General features: G+C 44.4%; 1 protein-coding gene across 1 annotated transcript in view; it reads right to left on the reverse strand.

Annotated features, from left to right (window-relative positions):
• RSPO3 (R-spondin 3) overlaps positions 1–7,720 on the reverse strand; it is a 75,863-nt gene extending 68,143 nt beyond the window's left edge. Inside the window, exon 1 of the mRNA XM_007190808.2 lies at positions 7,079–7,720. Within this exon, the coding sequence (XP_007190870.1) occupies positions 7,079–7,175 (97 nt within the window). The 5' untranslated portion in view covers positions 7,176–7,720. The remainder of the gene's footprint in view (positions 1–7,078) is intronic.
• Positions 7,721–16,195: the final 8,475 nt, after the last annotated feature.

A 16,195-nucleotide genomic window follows, 5' to 3' on the forward strand; every position in this document is an offset into this window, starting at 1 on the left:
CTAAGCCCAAGGACAATATGGACTTGCCAAAAATGGAGTATGTGGATTTACGCTATGGCTATGGTTTTCAGGCACTAGATATTGCGATGGGTGAGGAATATCATAATTAATTCAGTCTCTATGTTGATAAGTTACTTATTCATCTTTATATGATGGATTTACTTATAATAAATGAATACTTATATTTGTTTGTATTCTTTTTTTTTTTAAGATGACCTTTCCTCCTCTCTTTATTTATTTATTTATTTAATGGCTGCATCGTGTCTTATTTGCTGCACATGGGATCTTTCGTTGCCGCACACGGGCTCTTCATTGTGGTGCACGGGCTTCTCTAGTTGCAGACTGAGGGCTTAGTTGCCCCGCAGCATGTGGGATCTTAGTTCCCCGACCAGGGATTGAACTGGCATCCCCTGCATTGGAAGGTGGATTCTTAACCACTGGACCACCAGGGAAGTCCCTTTTTGTATTCTTAATCTTCATCCACTAAACTTGGTTGAATAAAACAACTAAGTTTAGAAGAACTAACTCGCTACTCTTGGTTCATGTTCTTATACCAAAAGATTAAAAGTTGAAGAACCTATAAGAATTGCTTAGATCTAAATTTTTAACCAATCACCTCACTTCACAGATGAGGAACCGCAGCTTAGTGTGGTAAAGGAACTTGTCTGGGTTATTCAGATATTACTAGCAGTGCTAGATGTAGAACCCAGGTCTTCTACTTCTTAGCCTACTTTTCTCAACATACACTGGGAATTCTCCTTCAATGACTTCTTAGGTCTCAGTCTGTACCATGATTTTATGATGTTTGCTGCTATCCATCAAATTCTTAAAGGTCAGATGGAAACCTAATAAGGTAGTATTTTGAAGACTGGGTTAGATACTTGCATAAGGCATAAAGCATAAAAGCAGTTAAAGGCCATTAAATATGTATTTAATTGGGCAATCATCTCCTTTAGTACCACTGAATTTTCCCTAAAAACTTCCAGAACAGTTTTAGTGACAGCAGATGGTAACTAGACCTAGTTACCTAGGTTACCCAGTTACCTAGTTACCTCGCCAAGAATATAAATAAGGCAGAAATATTATCAGAGAAGAGGCACCTGCAGCCATGTTTTTTTTTAAATGAGTTTTTGAAATTATTCAAACTTTTTATATGTAAAAAGAATTCAGGTATTTTGCCTAAAAGTTGCATGTTGTTGAAACATCTTTGGAGCAGAAGATGGGATTTCTTAGCACTCAATGGCATCCTCAGCACCCTGACAATCCTTGAGAATGGAACATTCCATTCTTTTCAGCATTGCTGGTTAAGTACTTTAGTCGGAATGCTAGTAATAGTCCTGAATGGAAAGATCTGATGGACAGAATTAAACAAATAGAAAAAATGGGCAGCGTCTTTTACAGATGTGTATTTTATACTTTATATGTTTTGTTAAGGTATAACTGCAAAGCATTTCAAATTTACTAGGTTAGCCAACAAACGGTAAATTTTAAGATAATCGAATCATTTTAAACCTTAAGAAAAAATTCACAATCAAGAAAGAAACCCACGTTTTTCCTCAAAATCAAAAGCAAGGCAAAAAATATCTATATAACTTATGATGCGACACTTTTTCAAATGATCATTCTCAAAAGAATGCCAGTGTATGATGCACGGTTCAGAGAAGAAATAGTCTTAACCAAGTAAAACATATAATTTCAACACACTGTCTTACATGATCCTTACCATGCTCTCAAAACTGAATGATGTTTTCCTAATGGTAACCAAAGTTGATTCTTACATTTCATGAAACATAATACCCACTCTGATGGCATTTCAAGAATTCACTGCTTGGAAAAGGATGTTTTGGGGGCTGGGGAGAGTGAATAGTGAGGAAGTGGGAAGAGAGGTCAGGACAACATCCAAAATGAAACATTTGGATAGAGATAAAGAGGGGAAAGATGATTTAGAAAACTGCTGTATGTGGAATAGTTTTATTTTTTGATAGTTCATTCTTATAATTGCAGAGGGATCATGTGGTCTTAACTCTACAAAGGTTTCTGACAACACACAGTATTCTATCAATAATATATAGAATTCAAAAGAACTATTGCATTTTTTAAAAAAGATTAACCATTTAACTAGAAAATATTTGAGATACCCAGTAGCAATCTGGATATCTCTGTCCAGATTAAAACAGACTAAAACGATCAGATGACTAATACACTTGTTTTGTAGTAGTGTGGCAAGAGTTCCCCCATAATAACTTGAAAATCAAATTTAACTACATGCTGTAATTTCCCATTCATCACTTTCTGGGGAACTAATTTGTAGAATATTAAATTCCAGGAAATATTTAATGGAGAAATGATTCAACAAAACTTATCTACTTGCAAGTTAAAATACCGTTCATATTTTATGCTTAAAAATATTGAAGTAATGCCATTGAATCAATTTTATGCTTATTATATTCTCAATTACTTTACATAGAATAACTTGGGACTAAAAAGACAATATTCAAAAATTATCATCCTTAATGTTCTTAATAAAATCCTTTTATTGAAGTAATAAAGAATTAAAATAGTATAACAAAGAGATACTTTAAGAAAGAATTTTGATAGTGTAATGATGATTAAATTAGAATTCACAAAAATAAGTGTCTTTTGTTTATATTTAGATGTTGCCATCAATGCCTAAGAGTTTGAATTTGGGGCTTGGATTCATACAGATATCACATGATATGTTGCAGAATATACTTTCTCTAGCAAATTTTACTCATATCTTCATCTATTAAAGTGTTTCACTCAGAAACAAGGTAGACTGGTGACAAAAGTAGACAGGTGAAAAAATGCGTTGTAGCCAATATCCAAACTATACACTTTCATTCAAAAATAATATGACAAAATGCATAATAGAATGAAAGATTTTTCTGTCTTGTAGTTAACCTATTATTTTCCAGGTTAGCTGTGTAATCATCAAGAGTGTATCAGAATCTCAAAGAATGGCTTAACATCCAAAATAGTATCATGAGCAATGACCACTGTATTCCAATAAATTGGTTTTCATTTTATCACCATTAAAATGATTTCTCTTATGTTCTTACTCCTTTATTTCAAACATCTTTATGAAAGATTTTTAAAAGTTTTATAGATTGTGCAATGAGTGCTTGGTAATTATTATGCCTACAATGGCTTTTCAAAAGCTGGATCTATCTGGAATCTAAGCAATTAAAAACCAATTAATAGATGGCATCAAATAAAAAGGGTACTACAGTGGCATCTGATGTTTCTCACAATAGTCTTCTGGCATAATATGATCCTACAATGTCTTCTTAATAACTAAATAATATTATATTATATTTAGCAAGCTTCATTATCACTATCAGGTATTTAACTCTTTGACATTGGTCATTAATGTATAATACATATAAATATCGTTCAAAAATTTCCAATTAGAACAGCTTATTCTACAAACATAGGATAAATGGTGGTTTTGAGACCATCAGATTTATTATTTAACACGCCTGACATCTCCTCTCTGACGTGGGCCAACATATAGCATAAATAGCAGGAGATAAGTTCCATTTAGTAGCTGTATGGCTTTGTATAGGTTACTTAGCCTCTGTTTTTTGGGTTCTTTCCCTGTAAAATGGGGATATTAATACCTGCTTCTATACTTCAAGTGGCTATTTAGGGACCCAAGTGAATAACTCAAGTGAAAGTGCGGTGCAATTGTACGGTACTGCGGTTATTATGGCACGTATAACCTTTACTTTTATTAGCAGATAAGCTAGAATTCAGCAGCTGATTGTACCAAGCAGCAAAGGCTGAGCTGGAAATGAGTTCAAAACTCCATTCAGGATTCTTTATTTAACATCCTCTGAAAACATTTCTGGTTGAGGATTTTTGAATAAGGATTGCATTTCATTTTTATCTTGAGTAAATTCAACTTAGTCAACTCTAGGAGCTGTATATGAATCCAAGCAGGTAAAAAAGTTATTGAGTATTTATTCATCCATAACATAATAGATATTTTTTTAAAGTACAAAACTCCTGTTTAAAATGTTATTTTTTCTATAAGAGGAAACAGGATCACTAGTTTGCAACAAAGTAGAGATAAATGGAATAGCAGTTCCTTGAGAGAAACAGGAGATTACTGATATAGATAGCTGTATCTGCTTTATCTGCGGATTAGCCATGGTTCCTTAGACTTGATAATATTTAACACTGCAAATGAACATGTTTTTGCAAGAAACTTTTCTACCAAAACATTCAAGAGACCACTTTAAAAACTCTGAAAAATAGTTCTTACACCCCAAATTTCTATCATTAGTTAAGATTTAAAAGTTTAGGAGAGTGAAGCTATTTATCTATAGGCCAAAAGGTTAAATACCTTAATTGTCTCTTGAAGCAAAAATAGGAAAGACCGTTTCTTTCTAGAATACCTTTGACTACTACCTTATTTTTCATTTAAACAACTTTTTCCCAGTCCCTATTTGAGAAAACGTTTTTTTCAGAGATTCCCAAAGAAACGAGTTTGTACACCTGCAATTTGACCTGACATCTCCTCTCTGACGTGGGCCAACATATAGCATAAATAGCAGGAGATAAGTTCCATTTAGTAGCTGTATGGCTTTGTATAGGTTACTTAGCCTCTGGTTTTTGGGTTTGTTCTGACAAAACCTAACAAACAAACAAGAACAAACCCCATGCTGCACCTGCCAAGAGAGTCTCCTCTGTCTCCTCGGAGAACGCAAGGGGTCGCCCCTCTCCCAGGATTGCATCAGCAAACCCCAGGAGCAAAGGCAGACTCAAGTGTGAAGGAGCAAGGAGCATCCCCTGCTAGGGGAGCTCTCTCCCGGCCCCACACCCACAGAACAATCGGAATTTCAACACAATTCCACCCACTCCCTTTCTCATCCCCACTACACAACAAGAGGGCGCCTTTGACTTGGCCTTGAGAAGATTAAGGCAGATCAAAAAGCAGCTCGCCTTTGGACTCTGTAAATCCTCTCTAATCGGAGCCTAGGGGTGCTCCATCCCCCCTCTGCTCCCAGAAGACTTGGGGCAGCACCACTGGGCAGCTTCCTGCACCGCTGTCCTTGCTGGGGGGAAGTGAGAACGAATGGATGGCCAGCTTTCTTTCCGGTGTCTTCCATCAGAAACAGGGGCCCCCAAACTGCAATTGGAGACCACTCTGACACTCAGGACCCCGTCCCTCCCCTGCGATTGTGTGGCTCCTGGCCCCGGGGTCCTCAGTGGGATGAAGGAGGGTGTGGGCCATGGGCGCCGGGTGGGCACTGGCTGGAAGAGGGATGGAAAGCAGGAGGCTGCGCTTGTGCCCAGCATCCCTCTCTCTCCCCACCGACCTGCGATTCAGTTCCCCTGGCCGGACTCTGCGAGAAGGGGACCTGGGGACCGCCAGAAGCGAGGGCAAGTCTCGAGCTCTAAGCCACTTCTTTTGGGAGGCGGCCGCAAGTCTCGAGTGAAAGGGTGAGTGGAGGAGTTTCGAAGAATACAACCATCCAGAGGCCAAGCATAATAAATCGGATGCCCCGACGTGCTTAGATTAGGCCCTCCTGCCCCCCGCTACGCGATCCTAGAGGCGCTGAGGCCGGGCGGGAGCCCCTGGCGCTTTGGTACAGCGTTTCTTAGAAGCAGTTTTCAGGTGAATCAAACCTTGTCTGCCCTAGGCAAGCGGCACAAAGGGAGCTTTCAGGGGTCCCTCACGTCCAGAGACAGGGCACAAACTGTGGCGGAGAAGCGATTTCTAAAATCTCCATCTCACACAAGACTGTGCTGTGTCCTCTGCGCTGTACCCGAGCTTGCCCCCAGGGGCTTCGCGGGCCAACGATCCGAGGTGGCTCTGCGCGCGGGACCAGGCGCCGCCAAGCGTCATTGGCTCCTGGGCGGCGGAGGTCCGAGTCGGTCAAGGCAATAGCATCGCTCTCTGCACCCCGGGAAGTTTTCTCCCTCCTAGTCCCCGCCAGCGACCCCCACGCTGGAGCCAGGGTCGCCCTCAGTTCTATCTGCGAAGGAACTCCCCACGCCTGCACATACGCCGGAGCGGAGCGGCCAGCGCGCCGGGCTACCCAGGGGCAGGGAGAGGTGCCTTTCTCGGGTCTGTCTCCTCATCTACGGAAGACGCCACCTTGAAACTGACCAACCCGGGTTGAGGGTGCCCTGGTGGGGGGGTGGTGCCCGTTTCATCCCAGCTAGGGCACTGTCCTAGGAAGTCTTCACAAGCCAACCATCCAAGTAACTGGAATCGGGATAAGGGGCAGCGAGGAGGCGAGCCTGAGTCTTTAGGGGAACCCCACCCTCAGTGTGTGTCTGCCCCAGGGGACCCACTTGAAAGGGCCTGAGACGGTAAAAGCGCTCACGCGTGACAGGCAAGATTGTAACTGGAAACCTGGCACCTCCAGCTCCCAGCGGCCGGTTCGGCAGCCCTCACATCCCCCGTACTGGGACGCCGAGCGTCTCCTTAAGCGCGCAGGCACGCGAACCCCGAGCGCCCCGCGCGCCCTTCGGTTCCACTCGTGCATGGCTGGGGATAGAGCGGCCGCGCAGGCGCTCGCTCGCCATTTCCCGAGGGGCGGGAGAGTTCCTCGCGACCCCAGCGCCGCGGGAGGACCCTGCGAGGTCTCCCCAAGCGAGGCGGCGACGCAAGGTGAGCGGGCGCCGCGGCCGCGCCTTCCCCGGCGGGAACTCAGTGGTCAGGGGCGTCCAGCCGTCCGGGCGTCCGTGATGCCTGGGGGCTCGAGGCCCCCGTCCAAGTCTCGGGAGGAAAGCACAAATCCCTCGAGCTAGTCTAACGAAGGGCCGAACTTTTCCGCGAACCTGAAATTATGAGGGTGCGGGAGCCACCTTAGCGCCGGGTCCGCCGGACTCTGGCACCCAGAAGGATGCGGGGGAAGAGAGGGGCGCGGAGAGAAAGGCGTGAAAGACGCCAACACAGGAGCCTAAACTGTTACCTCCTCTCGAGGCGTGGGGTGCTGGGTGGGAGGACCGCTGCCTCTGGGAGCCGACTCAGGACAGGCAAAGCGACCCGACAGGTGAACGCGGCGGAAGGGAGCAAATGCGTAAAAAAGCCTGCACTTACTTCTTCGCTGGCGCCTTCCCCGGGAGGCGTTTTGGCTGCCGATGTATTCCAAAAAGTTCAAAATGATAAAAAAACAAGAAATCAGTCGCAAGTGCATAGTAACCCAGTAATATTTCCCTTCCTTTTCTCCTTTTTCTTTTGATTGTTAATTAATATTGAATGTTTTAGAAATACACGTAGGTGTTAGGCGTATATGGAGAGCAAGAGAGAATCCAAGCAGCGGACTCCTCCACTCAGATCCGATAGGCGAGCTGGGATGGCAAACGAAGCGGGTCGGGTGGTCAGGGAAACCAACTACTGTACTTTCAAACTGTCCGAGCCCTGAGCTGCGGGGGCTCCCGTACGGTGGCTGTCAGTGCCGCAAGTGAGGGTTCCAGAAGCAGCGAGCGGCCTCGCCAGGGCGGCCGCAGGTAGCATGGTGCGCGGCGGCGGCGGCCGCGGGCGGGATCCGGGTGGGCGGTGGCGACGGTGGCGGCCCCTTGGGCTTAGAGGTTGCTGCGGCAGCGGCGGGGGCCCCGGGAGTGGAGGGGAGCGGGCGCCGTCAGCACCGCGGCCATGGCCAAGGGGCGGCGGAGAGACCCCGAGCTGCTTCTGCTGTTCGCGAGCAGGAGCCGCTCCAGTGGTGGAGGGAGGGCGAGAGGGTGGGTGGGAGGGAGGGAGGGAGGGACGGGGCGAGGGAGGGGGGAGGGGAGGGGGATGGCTGCTGGGGGCGGGGGGAGCTCGGGGGCGGGGAAGGAAACTGCTGGAGCAACAACCCTGAGCGACCTCAATAACTTTCAATTTCAAGAGGGAAAGAGGGAGCTGGAAAAGTACAGGCGTCGCGATTTGGCAGAGGGACGGGAAGAGGCGCCTAAGGGGTCCCGGGTCTGCGGCGGAGCATCTCTGGACACTGCAAAGAAGGCGGGAGAACAGGAGCCGGAGGGAGTGGGGGGAGGCACTGCGTGCCTAGAAGAGCCCCTCTTCAGAAGGGTCGCGGTCGCGGGGAGAGGCGGGCGCGCTCGGGCTGGGACCGTGGAGGTGGACGGTCCAGCGGCCGCGAGACTCCCCCCTCCCCGCCCCCGACGCCGGCCGGTCTCAACCGCCTCAGGCTGGGCGCACCCCGCTCCCGGGGGCCCGCGTCCCGGCTCCCTCGCGCCTCCACTCCCGGCGCCGGCGCGCAACCACTGCCCCAGGGAAGCTCGCTTCTCGCCCCCTTGGCAGATCGCTGCAGCGTTTCTGGCTGCGGACTCCTTCCCAGCTTTCTTGAGCCCCTCCTCTGTTGCTTTTCTCCTTTCCTTTCTTTCTTTCAGCAGAAGTAGCTGCAGCTAGGCGCCGAGCGGGTGGTCCGGGGGAAGCTCAGTGGGCACTGGTGGTCAGGTCGGCCGCCCGTTACCTGCCCGGAGCGGGTAGGACTCAGAGGTGTGTGCGCTCACACACCTTTGGAAATCCAACTGTGCTGCGACTTTCTCCCAAACGGAGTCTTTGCTGAGCCTCTGGAAGATTCCTCCTCCCCTCAGGCAGTTCCCTCCGCAGTCTGCTTGCCCTCGCCCAGCGCCGCTCTCTCTCTCTCTCTCTCTCACTCTCCGTCTCTCAAATCTTCTCGAGATCTCTTGTGCAATTTGGTTTCTCATCTGGGGGACTGGGAATGAGATTTGGAAAGATTTTTCCCGGCTTGGGGAGGAGAGGAGAGGGTCCACTACTTCCTTCTGTTCCAAGTTCAGGTAGGGGCCCTTGGCAGCGAAAAATAAGGTTCGTTGGTCCACCCCGGGGTGGGAAAGCCGAGGGCCGGCCCTTCAGAGCGGGGTACACACCCTGGCTCTTATTAGTCGGTGGTAGCTTCCCACCTCTTTTCGCCAGTAGCACAAGTCGAAGAGCTTCCAGTAGTTTCTGAAGAAGTATTTAGTTGAAAGTCACAAGCCCCCAAAGTGATTTTTAACATAAATCTGTCCTATGTGTTCTATTACACAGACTGTCGCAAGGACTGCACTCTACAGCATTACAGTTTTACACAGCCCCAGACTTCTGAGAGGTGGCTTTGAAAAAAGTCCCTGATTCAAAGACACCTTGCTAATTCTTATGCTCAAATAATTTAGGTTTAGAAAATAGCTAAAGCCTTGCAGGAACAATTAAGATTTGTATTTCTCTCTCTTTTATCTATTTGTAACCCCTGTTACCGGATTGCCTTAATTTCTGTGTTGATAAATGAGAGGAGAGAAAAAGATGATTGCATCTAGCCATTCCATTTTCAAGCTTGCAGTGCTTCAAATTGTTGTGTCTGTGAAGACGTCAGTGGTGTAGCTGTTATACATCCCAAAAGTGAGGATTGAGGAGGTGAAATGGCCTGGAAGCAAAAGGAAGGGAACATGAAATAGGCACTCCTGTCAAGGTGCTAAAAATTAGAATCTGAGAGACTGGGTCTTCCCATATGAATTCCTTAATTAAATATCATTTATTACTTTGTATACCTGTATTGGAATTTTGGAGGCAGGAATAGTTTTCTTTAGGTTCTTTATTATGGGGAAGACAACAACCCATCAAGATTATGATTTGGGGCTTAATTAAAAATTCCCATTTGCAAGATTTCTGTTTCTGTGGTGGAACTGTATTTTCCATACATCATACACACACTCCCTTCCTTTATCTGTTGCATAATGTCCAGTTGAGAATGACCGAGTTTATTACTTTGAACCAGAAAAGTTGCAGACAACAGGACAATTCCAATAATGATTATCCAAAAAAGAAGCTACTCTACTTTTCTATGCCCGTCTCAGTCAGCTTTGCTTTCCTTCTTAATACCTCAGATCCTGAATATCTGCACCATAAAACGTGGGGGATTTAAAGGCTGTGGGAGGCTCCCTTTGAAAAGGACTCCAGAGACGGCCTTTCTAATCCGGGATACTTGAGCCGGATGGGATGAGATTGCAAAAGGGGATGTAAAAAAGCAATTTGGTGAACAAGTTCAGGGAAATAAACACGAAGAAAGAATTTACTTTTTTCACTGTGTGTTGTGCAGACATATGTTAGTTTGGATGAGGACAGGAATGGGCGTGTAAATAAATAAACACACACAGTGAGAAGCTGCAGTTCTTGAGCCATCCCAGAAAAGAACTAGATGCAGTGGGCAGGAAAAGCTTGTCAAGGAATAAGTGCTGCTCTGAAGAAACATAAGGAAAACATTAAATAAACGGCGAGTGTATTCTTTCTCTCTTGACACTATGCTTTAGAATAACTTTTTCCTGATCCATGTTACCGTTCTATTAAATGTGTATTTACTTGCCTGGCTGAGCCTTGCGTCCCTCGACTGTCCTTACAGCTTATGGAAAGCTTGCCATGGCCTATTTTGTGCAACATAGCACTTTTTTTTTTTTAAATCAAGAAAACAGCGCTCACAGAAGCCTGTGGCTGCCAATGAATTCCAGGGCCCAAGCCTAAAGCAAGTTAAAAACCATAGGCTCAGCATAGAAGTCAACATTTGCTTGCTATTTTTCTCCAGAAAACATCAAAGTCCCAGGGAGTTTAGATAACCAGGAGTTTGAGTCGGGCCAGGAGAATAGAATAGTTTTGGACAAAGATAGAGGGTTAAACACATCCAGGCTAGTTACGGCAACTTCTCATCTCTCCTTTTTCTACCTCCCCCACCAGGCAGTGACAACAGTAACAAGTTATTTTTGTCACTTGCAGCAGTGGCACTTTAAGGAAAGAAAATGATTGTCATATTGTTGAATCCATACTGCAAATATGTGAAAGGGGGCTGTGCTCCAGAAAGAGAGAGCAAGCCCAATAGTTTGGAATGGTACATGACTGGTAGTGATGAGAGATGTTTGGCAAAGTTCGGGCTGACATCAGTCATTACACCACAGAGCTAACATGCAGATCCTGAAAATGCTCAACTCTCCAGTTACTCAGATCTGGAGGCATCTGAGTGAGTAAGTCAAGCAGGGTCCTCCGGGTGGTGTCTGTGTAACTGATGCAGCTAGAAGTCATCCCTGAAATAGAGAGCAGACAGCAGTATTTAAAAGCCATTGAAATGAGTAGATGAAGGAAACTACTATTTTTAGAGAGAGAAATAAAGGAGACAGAATTATTATAGCAATTTTTAAAATGACTAAATGGTTATATAGTATTAAGAACATGAGAAAATCAAGACCCATGATGAATTACTTTCTGTCAACAAGAAAGAATGTTCTTCCTCCCAGATGAAGTTATGGGACACTTATAAAATTGTGGTGAGCACTGGCTGGTGTGCCTATTTTTAAAAACTTTCACGAATCAGTTCTTTGCTGGGCTCATTTAAAAAGTGAATATCTGGTAGTACTTAAGACAGATTATTTACTACCTCAGAAAATTTTGTTTGACTACAGAGTTTTAACAGAAAGAGGCTGTGTGTTGTGGTAAGAAGGGCAAGAAATCTAGGGATCAAGGTGAGTCCTTGTTCTGAATTTATTGTTGTGTTTCAGCTTTCTATATCTGAAAAATGAAGGAATTCAAGTAAATCATCTCCAAAGTCCCTTTCAGCTCTGAAAATAATGGCAATATATCCAAAAAAGAAAGACAGACTTGTAACTGCAAATGTCAACGCTATTTCTAGTTATGTGACATCACATCTTTCACTTACGGAATTATGTTTAACTGAATAGGTCCAGATTTAGAAATCTGCCTGTAAATGAGTTGATTTTCTGGAAATGCCTAAACCCTTACAAGAATCCTAGATGACGCTGGCCTGGCAAATTAGGTCCAGGACTAGTTTAATCTGTCTAGATGTCTCTAGACTTTGGGACAAGGAGGAACACATTTTAAACCTCGGATTCTGGGCAGACGCCCATAGAGATTAGGGAAAAGGACTTTTGCACCTCATGGAGATACTACTCAATCTCCTTTTGTTTTTAGGAATTGTAAGTGAGGAAGGAACATGGATTTTACTGAGTGCGGCCTTTCCTTTTTATTCTATGTTAGTCCTTTCTTTTTCCTACTCATATCTTTGGATGAGGACTGATACCCATGTCTCCTTTGTCCCAGGAAACACTTCAGAAAGTCAACAGTGAAGCTTGAGTGGCTGTGGTCACAGACTTAGGCTGAAGGATTACTGTCGTCGACGACATACAAGTCCGATAAGATGTTGTGGGCAAGGCTACATGAGGGATAATTTTAATGAGCAACTTTTTTGCAGTTGCTCTTGCATGTGTTATCTCAAAACAGCCTCAAAACACATTGTTTCCTAGATGAGACAACGTAAGCCAGAGAGATAAAGTTGCTTGCCTAAACTTATATAGAAATTATTCTGGTTATATTACCCCAACATCTATTTTCTCTGCCCTTCCTGACCCCCAGGATGTTGATTTCTATGGACAAATCCCCAGAACTTTCTTCCTCTGATTCCTGGTTGAGTTCAGTCAGTGAGGGCACCAGCAGGAGATCAGAGTATGGGAGGAAAGAGCGATTCTGCTCCCTCCCTTCTTCGGCATCATTCTGGAAATGGCTGTATCCCTAAGGGTGACCACAGCTCCGTCAAGCAGCCCCTTTTCTGTGGCCCTAGTTCTTAACCAGGTTTCAATAACACCATTGACTCTCCCTGCCTCTTTACCTAGGAGTGGAAATGGCTAGTTCCTGGGTGCCTTAACATCTCCTATTGTTTCCCTTCACTTTGTGCTATTACAAATAGTCCTTTTTAAAAGTATCTTCCAAAAATTCTTGCGGGGTCCTGAAGTGACACATAAGTGTCAGAGCTGGGTCTTGAAACAAGGTCATCTGACTTAAAGCCAGTGCTTTTTCTACCATGTCGTCTGGCCTTTCCAGAGGAATGCACTCTGATTAAAACTGAGTTGGGTGAAGGGGAGGGAAATAGAGGAGGCTGCAGGGTTACAAGCCAGGAAGGCTTCGCAAGTAAAGAAGCAGGCGTACAACAGACATCAGAGCATGGCTGTGGGCTAAACCAGAGGGGAAAACTAGAATGAGAATGGCAAGGAGCAAAGCGAAGTTCATGTTCAAAATTGTAGCCAGGCATCAGCAACAAGGTGATACATAGGAAGGGAAGGAGCAAGGTAATCAGGATACAGCAGTAGCAAAAGATAATGTTGATTTTAAGGCTGTTTTGAATAAGTCATTTTTTATATTTATTTTTTCCTGCTAAGTCTAAAACCAGTCTTTTACAATCCATAGGTGAGTGAGGGTACTTTATTGGAAAGGGTAGTGAAGGGTGGCAGCTAAGGTAAATCAGTCATCCCTTCATTCCACAAATGTATATTGATGGTGCCTGCTATGAGTGACTCCAGGCTGGACAAAGAAGCAGAGACTTATGCACGGTCTTTAAGACAAGAATATGGAATGGATGACTTTATAGGTTGTATTGGTGCTCTGGTTAAAAACAATGTTATGGTTTATGACAGAAATAAAATGGCATGTAGAGGCACATAAGGGCATGTTCAACAACAAGCTTTAAGGAAACATTCATCAAAGCAACTCTATTAAAAAACAAAACAAAACAAAAACAACCTCTCTCTAGCTATATATTTACCTATCATTTATGGTTTACATTTGTTGTTACCAATGCATTTGGGTGGCTACTTTTGGTCAGCTGGTTACCCTTATTTCAGCATTCACTGGACACGTGGCAAGCACCACGCTAGGCTCCAGGGATGCAAAACTATGAGGACTAGGGCCTTGCCCTCCAGTAGAACACCCTCAGTGAGGGAGACAGCCACATAAACCATTAAAGCTTCCATGAGATAAATGCTATGTGATAAGGCTGGTGGTATGTTGTGGGAAGAGGAAAAAGGAACAATGCTTTGGGGAAAGGGGGGTGGGAGATAAACTCTGTGTCTAAGACGGGTAGCATTTAAAGGACTAATGGTGAGTCTTAAAATGCGGATAAGGAGGGATTCCTTCCCTTGCTTAGACTGGCCCTAATTCCGAGGTGGAAGGATAAGCTCTCCTTCTATCTTGTTTTGTGAAGGTCGGTGGTCAAGGTTGGCTGCCTGCTTGCTAGGGAGGCAGCCATGCTCCTGGAGTGGTATCAGGCCTCCTCCTCCTCCGGCAATTCAATGTGGCTCAATATTGACTATGTGGGAGTGTTGTTAATGGCTGATACCTATGCAGGGGTCTTTGTGGGTTAATGATTTGACCAGTTTACTGTAGCTGCACTGTGGGTGGATTCCTCTCATGGGAGAAAAATGACATGTCATTTCTCCAATTTCTTCTAAGTGTTTGAGTATATTTAGAGTAAGCAACAAAAAACTGGAGGTCAGCCTTCCTAGGTGTCTGGCTGGTCTCATTCTCCCACCCTAGCCCCAGCGCTCCACCATCCGCTACACATTCTGGTATTTCTTTGCAACATGTTCTCCCAGACAGGGTTTTGGTCACCCAACCTTACCCAAACGTCCCCTGCTGAGTCTCGTCCATCGGGCAATCTAGCCCTCCCCGCTTTAGAAGCGCCCTACTCTGAAACCTAACCCTAGCTCACACGTTAGTGATGGCAGGGGTCCCCAACCGCGGCCTGTTAGGTACCGGCCGCACAGCAGGAGGTGAGTAGCAGGAGGTGAGTAGCAGGGCGAGCAAGCAAAGCTTCACCTGCCGCTCCGCATCGCTCTCACTGCTGCTTGAACCATGCTCCCCACGCTGCGATCGTGGAAAACTTGTCTTCCACCAAACTGGTCCCTGGTGCCAAAAAGCTTGGGGACCGCTGTAAAGGATTAGCTTAGCTCTGCCATTCTTTCTTTCTTCTCTACCCTCACGTAAACCTTTCTAGAAACATATTTTGATTTTGATTTCATGTTGGCCTGGGTGGTATGCCCCAGATGTAGGGAAGATGTAAGGCTACTTTTTCTCTATGTGGGCATATGACTGTACATATTTTTAATCTGTCTAGTCCCATTGCTGAAATTGTTCACATGTATACTACTTGAAATCATCATAATTAAAAATTTATTTAAATGCAAATATTCCCGAGAAAGTTAAGAATGAGTGAATTATTTTAATTAGATTGTTTTTGCTTAACAGATCTCTGACATGTGGCAAGGGAAGAAGGTCCAACATGTGCAGGGCATTATGAAACGTGAGTATGTGGAGACTTGTGTTGAATAAGGACGCTCAGTGACTATGGGAGGTTGAAAAGTAAGGGCAGAAACAGAAGCTGAAAGAAAAAGCAGCAGAAGGGGCGGTGTGACTGTTTCAAGGATGAACTTAGTTTTCTAGGGGTGACCCAATGAAGCATTAACAAAAATGTAAGTTAGACAACTTATTGCAATTCCCTTACCATAGGAGGAGATTATGGCAAAGATTAAACAATGGATTGTTCTGAAAATAATTTAAAATTCCCTGATACAGCTTCACCTGAGAGTAGGCATGTCCTATGACTTAGGAAAGAAGAAAAATTGTACAGAAAGTGCTCTGAAGATTGAAAATAGATGAGTATATACTCTTGAACACAAAAAGGTGAGGCAAAACATACTATGCCATTTTTACGTTTTATCCATTTTCTTTTAAAAATTAATTGTTATCAAAATTGCTGCTATTGTTGCTACTTTTTAGTGAGAATTATATGAAAGGATTTTCTCTGATATGAATAACTTATAAATGCTTAACTGGGGGAACCCTCAATGACAACATAGATACTTCTGATTGTATACTAGGACCCATGCTACATTTTAAATAAAGACTGTACCAGCTAATGAAAAACACTTTAATTTATAGCCCTGAAGTTTAATATTCTACATTGCTTAATTTGAAGATACCAATTTTGAAAATGTTAAGCACATGAATTTTTCATTCTCTTGAAAATTATGTTGCCCTGCGGCTACTGTATCTATTGAATCAAGGCCATTTATTATTTGTGGGTTAGGGCAGATATCACCTAGACCACAATTTCATTGTTCTGCTTTGAGTCTCAGTGTTGCCTTTCTTGAATTCCCAGTAATATTCACCTTGCCATAGATTTTTTGAGAGTCAAGATATTTCTATACTTTAAAACTTCCCTTTATGTATACAAGCAAGGTTGGAGATCCAAATATAGAGTTCCACTGAAAGTCACAGTGTAGCCACTAAAGATTTCCCTGTCAGAAGGAAGAGGACGTGGAGAATTCTTCTGGAACAGGAAGAAATACAGTAGGAGAGTAAGACAAAGAAGTCATAGTCTAGTCTCCTCTT

This window comes from Balaenoptera acutorostrata, chromosome 14 (genome assembly GCF_949987535.1).
Source record: "Balaenoptera acutorostrata chromosome 14, mBalAcu1.1, whole genome shotgun sequence".
Taxonomy (NCBI): Eukaryota; Metazoa; Chordata; class Mammalia; order Artiodactyla; family Balaenopteridae; genus Balaenoptera; species Balaenoptera acutorostrata.